This window comes from Chiloscyllium plagiosum, chromosome 11 (assembly GCF_004010195.1).
Source record: "Chiloscyllium plagiosum isolate BGI_BamShark_2017 chromosome 11, ASM401019v2, whole genome shotgun sequence".
Taxonomy (NCBI): domain Eukaryota; kingdom Metazoa; phylum Chordata; class Chondrichthyes; order Orectolobiformes; family Hemiscylliidae; genus Chiloscyllium; species Chiloscyllium plagiosum.
This window is the reverse complement of record NC_057720.1, coordinates 87,545,187-87,554,255: the sequence shown is the minus strand read 5'-3', so window position 1 is coordinate 87,554,255 and position 9,069 is coordinate 87,545,187. Positions and strand designations below refer to the sequence as shown.

Sequence of the window (9,069 nt, the reverse complement as noted above, 5' to 3'; positions counted from 1 at the left end):
AAGCACTACTGCACTTAGGTGGTAGTGTGGGGGTTAAAAAAAAAAGAGAGAAAAAAAAAGAGAAAACCTTCACTGTTTTGATCACACAGCACTGCCCTTTGATGTGAAGGGCAGTGCTTGTCACTGGCCACCCGGGTGTTTTCCTATCTTCCTGGTGGTGGAAATTGAATAAAGATTCGTGCACTTTGTGTCTTTCACTGTGTCTCACACCTGCACACACACACCAAGGGTGCTGGGGAAAATAATAAGCACTACCGCAGTTAGGCGGTAGTGCGGGGGAAAAAAAAATTTTTAAAAAGAAAGAAAAATAAAAAAATAAACAGGAGTCTTCTATTTTGATTTAGTCCCCACCCTCCCCTTCACTGTTTTGATCACACAGCACTGCCCTAAAAAAAAAGAAAACAAAATAAAAAATAAAATTGAAATCCATGGTTTAAAATTCAGGGTTCATCAGTCTCACAGCGTGAATGGTCCTCAAATGTATCAGTAAGATGCTCAAAAATGGGAGTGCTCAAACTTCTAGGCCATTCACTTCTTTTGGATACGAATCACCATTACTATACAGTACATCCATGAAATGTATAGCACTCATTTGACAATAACATTTTTATTAAATGAGAAAATACAGACTACTTGCATTAAGCTCGGAGATAATTGTTGGGATTTAGCTCGTATTGTTACTGTTGAATGATTAATGTAGGAAGAGAAAGTTAACATACTCTATACATCTAGATAAACCTGATTGGAAGTCTGAATAAAAGTCATAGCTATCAAATAGAAGTAAGTCAAATATGGATACGTTTATGTCATTTAGTGCAAATTGCTTTGACGTTGCCACATTTATTCTGATGGTAACAAAACTATTTGTATGATTTATTGATGACCCAGTTAACTTGCTTAACTATAAGCAATGTCTTCTGAGCTCCTTTGCATGCTATTTTTAAAAGGAGAATGCCCTTTATGTAATTTAAATGGTGAAAACACGAAAAGGTCACTTTGAGTAAAAATAGTTTTGTGACTTTTCAACCTGTGCAAAATCGTAATTAAGTTGCAGTTATCTTTTACAGGATTGTAGAAATGAAAATCATTAATTGGACATTCGGCAAGTTAGCAAAGAGAACTATCTTTGAGAAGTAACTCATCTCATGATCACTACCATCTGATGAATGGTCAATGATCTATAGTCAAAATAATACTATCACTCTGACCAACCTAACCATTATCCACAATACAGCACACTGTATTTTAATTTGCAGTTAATGTGATAGCATATAAATTCATCAAATGTGATCAAATCCTTTCTTTCATAAAAGAAATTTCCTTTGTTATAAAATAGCTGTTATGGTGGAAGCTGGATTATTTGCATTTTATGAATATTATTATTCAGAAGTAAAAGGTTTTGTACAAAGTTTGCATCTGGATGAGTTTATTTACTGGGGAGGACTTTCATTGAGGAATCACCAAAGATAGGTTGCATAAGTATGAAACATCATCTATCAATCAGTCTGAATCCCATTTTGTGGAACTTGTGCAGTATCATATTAGCTGTGCAAATTGAAATAAAAACAATGTAGCATGTCCCATTGCAAATTATATTTTTCTTCTATTGTCTCAAAACCTTTGAACTCCTTTTCAGTTTTCCATTCCTCCTATAATTCAAATGCATATAAATCTGTTTAGTGTCACGAGCTACTTTCAGTTTACCTGATCTGAATATGTTAATCTTGGTGATGCCATGGGCTTGCTCTTTAAACTTAACTTTCTCAATTGATTGTTTTTTTTTTAATGCAGTTGTATTGAGGACTACAAGCTAGCTTCAGATGGAAGGATGTGCCAGCTGGTTTCTGAATCATGCGCCAGTGGCCTAGACTGTGCTGATGCCAGCCTTCCCCTGAACCAGACGCTCTTCAGAGATCTCTTCTATGGTTACAATAACCAGACTAAGGAAACTGCATTTGGCCAAGTGTTCATGGGTACATTCCGGTAAGGCTTAATACTCTCCATGTTCTGATCTCCCTTCTGCTGCAGAGTCACACATGCATATGGCTGAAAATAGGGGTTTGAAAAACATTATGACACTTGACATTCATGTAATTGTGAAGTTTTCTTTTGTTCAGTTGCTGGTGTTGTGTATATGTTGTGACAGATTGGTGATTGCAATGCCATGGCAATGTTTCCTGAGTACATTTACTACTTTCAAAGCAGATGCTTTTATAATTAATTGTGCTTTTCTTTCTGAACTCTGAAAGGAATAGTAAAGAATAAATGTACCTGTTGAAGGTGACGAACAATAAAGCTATCCTTACGAATTGGCACTGTCAAATAGCTCCCGTGTATGACAAATTAGATGAATTGAATTGAATTGAATTTATTGTCACGTGTACTGAGGCACAGTGAAAAGCTTTGTCTTACGAGCAATACAGGCAGATCATAGAGTCAATTAGCATACATAAGTAAATAATAGGTAAACAGCAGCAAAACCAAATACACAGGTACAGGTGAATGTTAAGAGTTTGTGAGTCCATTCAGTTTTCTAACAATAGTAGGGTAGAGACTGTTTCAAAACTGGTTGGTGCGTGTGTTCAAGCTTCAGAATCTTCTGCCCGATGATGGAGGTTGTAGACTAACATTGCCAGGATGGGATGGATCTCTGAGAATGCTGGCGGCCTTTCCTTGACAGCGGGCCTGGTAGATGGATTCTATAGATGGGAGGTTGGCCTTTGTGATTGTCCGGGCCGAGTTCACTACACTCTGTAACTGTCTCCGATCTTGAATGGTACAGTTAGCATACCAGGTAGGGATACATCCAGACAGAATGCTGTCGATGGCACAGCTGTAAAAGTTGGCAAAGGCATTTCCCATCATGCCAAATTTCCTCAGCTGCCTGAGGAAGAAGAGGCATTGTTGGACCTTTGTAACCAGTGCATCCACATGAAGAGTCCAAGAAAGCTTGTTGTGGATGACCACTTCCAGGAGCTTGACACTCTCCATTCTTTCCACCTCTGTGCTGTTAATGTGTAGGGGGACATGAGTAACTTCCCGCCGAAAGTCAATAACGAGTTCCTTGGTTTTGCCAGCCTTGAGAGTTAGGATGTTCTCAGTGCACCATTTTTCCAGGTCCTCAACCTTCCGTCTGTAGTCTGTTTTGAGATCATCTGAGATTCGACTGCCTAGAGTGGTGTCATCAGCGAACTTGTAAATGGCATTAGTCTGGTATTTGGCAACACAGTCATGGGTATACACTGAGTACCTAGGGGGCTGAGTGCGCACCCCTGAGGGTCTCCAGTGTTGAGTGTTAGTGAGGATGAAATATTGTCCCCAGTCTTCACTGATTGTGGCCTGTGGGTTGTGAAACTGAGGATCCAGTTGCAGAGAGGGGGACTTAGTCTGAAATCACGAAGTTTAGTAATCAGTCTTGAGAGAATAATAGTGTTGAAGGCTGATCTGTAGTCAATGAGTAGGATTCTTATGTATGAAGCTGTTTTTGGTGTCAAGATGTTCTAGGGAGGAGTGAAGGGCAAGTGATATGGCATCTGACATGCATCTCTCATGCATCTGTTGGTCTGATAGGCAAATTGGAGTGGGTCAAGAGTACTGGAGAGGCTGGAGTTGATTAATGGATCAGTGGTGCTGGAAGAGCACAGCAGTTCAGGCAGCATCCAAGGAGCTTCGAAATCGACGTTTCGGGCAAAAGCCCTTCATCAGGAATAAAGGTGAAGGGCTTTTGCCCGAAACGTCGATTTCGAAGCTCCTTGGATGCTGCCTGAACTGCTGTCCTCTTCCAGCACCACTAATCCAGAATCTGGAGTTGATTAATGCCATGATCAGCCTTTCAATGCACTTCATGACCACCAAAGTTAGTGCCACTGGGCGGTAGTCATTGAGACATGCTGCATGAGCCGCCTTAGGCACAGGGATGATGTTGGCCCTCTTGAAATAAGCAGGGACAGTGGCCTGCTGCAGGGAGACATTGAAGATGTCAGAGAAGACCTCTGCCAGTTGATCTGTGCATGCTCTGAGTGCACAGCCTGGTACTCCATCTGGTCCCATTGCTTTCCTTGGATTCACACAAAGGAACACTGATCTGACCACTGTTGCAGTGACTGTTGGGATAAGTTCATCAGGGTTTGTCAGAATAGGTGTTACCTCTCCGCCAAAATTCAGCTCAAAATGAGCATAGAAGGCATTGAGATGATCTGGGAGGGATGTGTCATCATCTGCTATTTTGCACTGTCTCTTTTTAGAACCCTCTATGTCATTCAGTCCTTGCCATAGTCACCGGGTGTCTGTCTGTGTCTCTGGTTTGGATCAGTATTGGTCCTTGGCTGTCTTAATGGTTCTGCAAAGGTCATACTTGGATGTTTGTATTTGAGTGGGTCTCCTGATCTGAAGGCCTCATGCCTGGTTTTTAGCAGGTTCTGTATGTCCTAATTCATCCAGGGTTTTCTGTTGGGGTACACCCGGATTGATCAATGTGCAGTCCTCCACACACTTGCTGATAAAGTCTGTGACAGTGATAGTAGATATTCAGGGACAAATGTTTGTAAGGCACTGAATAAATCTACCAATCAAAATATGAAAAGCTTGTATGCAATTTGGTTGTGCAATTACAATATTGGCCGAATCATTAGATATTTCCTTTCATGTCTTGTGAAAATATTGTTTCAGAATTGTCGAACTCAAAGGTTTGCTGATTATACAAACACAAAACTATAATAGCATATTTGCCATCGAATAGGGAGATGGTAGTCACTACAAATTGAAATGTTTATTGTTCATTTGCGTGCTTAAGTGATTTTTCTGAAATATCAATGATTACGTATTTGTTCACGGACCAATTTATATGTAAGCAATAGTTTATCATAAGCTTTTATTTTAATAACTCATGGGTATGAGCAATGTACCTTGTAGATGGTCGACACTGCAGCTACTGAGCATTGGTGGTGGTATGATCAAATGTTTGTGGATCCAATGCCAATCATGTGGGCTGGATTGTCTTGGATGGTGTTGAGCCTCTGAAGTGTTGTTAGAACTGCACATCTCAACAAGTGGGGAGTATTCCATCACACTCCCGACTTATGCCTTGCAGATGGTGGATGGACGTTGGCCAGTCAGGATGTGCATTCCTTGCATTTCAATTAATAAATTAACAATGAAGATTTGCTTCCTAGCTTCTGACCTCCTCTTGTAGCTATTGTAGTCCAGCTCTGTTTCTGGGTCAGTGGTAATCCCTGGGCTGTTGTTAGTGGGGGTTTCAATGATGGCAATTTCATTGATGGGTTTTGCAGGGTAGTGTTGAAACTATTGCTTATCCCAGCCTTCTGAAATCCAGAACAACTCTCTCCTTTCTCTTTCCTCAATGAACAAATAATATTTTGTAGGCAACAGGGCACTGAACAGTTTAAACAAACACACCTTACCAGCAAGAATTTCTCTTTTAATGTTGTGCAAATGATCCTATGAAGAGAAAATCATTCATGCAGGAAATAACATTGAAGTGAGGTTTTAGGATCATTCTGTGCGCAGAGTTCCATCTTCACTAACAGACCTGGTTTTGGTAGTGAATTGTATTCTCAATAGTTTGTCTTCTAATGATTCCAAGTGACTTAAATAGCTTCAGCAAATGGCAAAAATTGATTTTTCCTCTTTCACAACAATTCTGCAATCAAATGCATACTTGATATATCTTGAGCAATCTTATCATCCAAACATTTTTGTTCTCTTTAACACATGATGCGTTTGTATTTAGAAGTATGCTGCATTATAGAAGATTTATGCCACTTAACTCTTTTGAGGTTTTCCCAGGTGCAGATGTTGAAAGGTAATACTTGCTTTGGATAAGTGAAAATAGGACGCACTTCAGTTAGTGCCATTTGGGTTGCTCCATATCCTAATTGTAGTTGGACAAATCCATTAGTTTCAACAGCAGAATTTGTATTATTCGATGAGGTTTGCGACTTTGATCATGCATTTTATTCTGGTCCACGTATGCTGAATGTTTTCAACCCATGAGCAATGTGAACAATGGTGAGTCAGTTGGGAAAATGTGGTTAGATTGGAAGAATGAGAATCTCGAGGTCATAAAAGGTCTGATTCTGCAATCAGTGCTTGAATGGTGAGATGAGAATTTTGCTAATGAGCAGTGAGAGGTTGATTTGCATGCATTTACATCTTATCATAGCCTAATCTCCCCTCCTTGATATGCAGTACCTTATTCTGCCGAACGGCAGAATAGCAGTTCCAGCTCACTGCTTGATCCTCTGGCCCTACATCTCGGACAGCACTCTCTAACTTTACACCTTAGATTCCATGGACTAGCAACACATTGCATTATCGCACCATTAGAGGTTGACTTCAGAAGTAGAGGTCATAGGTTATGGTGAGGGGAGAAAGATTTAAAAGGGACCTAAGGGGCAACTTCTTCACGCATAAGATGGTGTGTGTATGGATTGAGCTGCCAGAGGGAGTGGTGGACACTGGTACAATTACAACATTTTAAAAGACACCTAGATGGGTACATGAATAGGAAGTGTTTCGAGGGATATGGGCGAAATGCTTGCAAATGAGGCTAGATTAATTTAGGATATCTGGTCAGCATGGACAAGTTGGACCAAAGGGTCTGTTTCCATGCTGTACATCTCTATGACTCTGAGTATCTTGTCCATGGTAGACACTGTAGTTACTGAGCATTGGTGCTGGTATGACAGAATATTTGTGGATATGGTGCCAATCAAGTGGGCTGGTTCATCCTGGATGTGCGTCAGACTAGCCATTTTTTTCCCGAACCTCTTTCCTGTTCACTGTTTCTCTCTGATAATCATGCCCTTCTGATCCATGCTGTCCCTGCCCATCACTTGTTAAATGTGGTGTTATCTGCTGGTTCATGAAGCTATTTACCAGTTGGTCCTTGCCTCTTCAAGCACATTTCTCTGCTTATTATTCTATTGACTGACGCACGACGAAAAGAAAAGATATACTTATTCCATACAAAAAAGTTGTAAGCGTTGAAAAAAGACATAATGCAGTAATTTCTGTATTTGAGACAGAAATTATTTTCTCCTTTCTCTCCCCTCCCCTAGATTTTTTTACCCGTTTCTGGTTCACTCGTGCTTTTTAGATCTTTAAGACGGATGTTGTTCTTTTTTCTGATGGCCTAAATTGTTCTATTGAATTTCTCTTTTAAGCAACGATAGATGCAACCTGTAAGACACATGTAGCTCCTGACCTGCACTACGATAGTGCTAATTGTATACTTGCAATACTCCAGTAACGTATTTCATCTTATATCACCTTCTAACATATCCCCCTTGACATGGAATATGTGAAAAACAATTTATAACGTCAAATCAGATTTCAGAATCGAATATCAAATCAGTTAACTCGAGTTTTGACAGCAACAAAAACAAAAATTGCTGGAAAAACTCAACCGGTCTTGCAGCATCTGCGTTGGTGTTGGAGAGTTTTGACCATCTCTGTTTTGTTAAAGTGACAAGTATTTGATGCCAAACTGTTCCATCAGTTGATATATTGCCTTGACATTTGCCACAAAGTTGCAGTGTTCGCCTCTCTTGGTTGAAAGACCATTAAATAATCTTTAGCATTCATAATCTTTCCTGTCCCTTATTACCTTCCATGAAAGAATGTCTATGTAAATATTTTAAAAATGGCATGATGAATTCCTGCATTGGCGTGTGGTCCTTTTTTTAAAAAAAGTTTACTGACAAGACGAAAAGAAGAACACTGCTTGTTGTGTAGTGTGTTGTAATGCACAACAGCAGCTCATAAAACAATACGACAGAAACAGACAACGTTCAGGGATGAATAAAACATGCATAGTGAACAGTGATAATTAATGCCAACTGCAAAAGGAAAACACTCCAACTCACCCACCCACACACTGAAACTTAGATCCAGCATTGTGTAATGAGGAAGGATTAATTAGTAATTGCACTGGAAAAGACTGACCATCATAAAATTAAAGACTATGTTAAGTTTAAGAGCAACATAGCCAAGTACAAGAGAAGAACTTTTAAACTTAAGTGGAATGAATTGCATAGAAATGTGGGAAGAACGTATTGAGATTGATTGGATAAGTAGGTTCAAAGGCACAGCGTATTAGCAATGGAAACATAGAAATAGATGTACTCCACAAAAATATGGCTAATTAAAAAATAAAAATTCAGAAGGAAATATTCATCTATGGCTTACTAGGGAAGTTAATCATCGTAAAAAGAGATTTTTTTTTATTCATAGTGGAATGTAGACATTGTTGGCTGGCCTGATATTTATTGCCTTTCCTTAGTTGTCTTTAATGAAGGTGGTGGTGAGCTGCACTCTTGAATTGCTGTAGTCCATATGCTGTGGGTTGGTTCACAAGGTGCTAACTGAGGAACATAGAACATAGAAAAATACAGCGCTTATCCAATGCCCATAAAGAGGGAGAGTCCACTACTGCTACTGGCAGGGCATTCCATGAACTCACGACTCGCTGAGTAAAGAATCTACCCCTAACATCTGTCCTATACCTACCACCCCTTAATTTAAAGCTATGCCCCCTGTAATAGCTGACTCCATACGTGGAAAAAGATTCTTATGGTCAACCCTATCTAAACCCCTAATCATCTTGTACACCTCTATCAAGTCACTTTATTGCTGGAACAGCACAGCAGGTCAGGCAGCATCCAGGGAACAGGAGATTCGACGTTTCGGGCACAGGCCCTTCTTCAGGAAAGAGCAGAGAGTGTTCAGCAGGAGAAGATAAAAGGTAGGGAGGAGGGACTTGGAGGAGGGGCGTTGGAAATGTGATAGGTGGAAAGAGGCCAAGGTGAGGGTGATAGGTCGGAGTAGGATCCTACTCCGACCTATCACCCTCACCTTGACCTCTTTCCACCTATCACATTTCCAACTCCCCTCCTCCAAGTCCCTCCTCCCTACCTTTTATCTTCTCCTGCTGAACACTCTCTGCTCATTCCTGAAGAAGGGCCTGTGCCCGAAACGTCGAATCTCCTGTTCCCTGGATGCTGCCTGACCTGCTGTGCTGTTCCAGCAATAAAGTTTCAACTTTGATAT

The 9,069-nt window shown here is 40.3% G+C and overlaps 1 protein-coding gene across 3 annotated transcripts in view; it reads left to right on the top strand.

Moving 5' to 3' along the window:
- astn1 (astrotactin 1) overlaps positions 1–9,069 on the top strand; it is a 2,190,072-nt gene that overhangs the window by 1,396,069 nt on the left and 784,934 nt on the right. For all 3 annotated transcript variants that reach the window (XM_043700015.1, XM_043700017.1, XM_043700018.1), the window contains one exon: positions 1,792–1,983. In XM_043700015.1, coding sequence (XP_043555950.1) covers positions 1,792–1,983 — 192 coding nt within the window. The remainder of the gene's footprint in view (positions 1–1,791; positions 1,984–9,069) is intronic.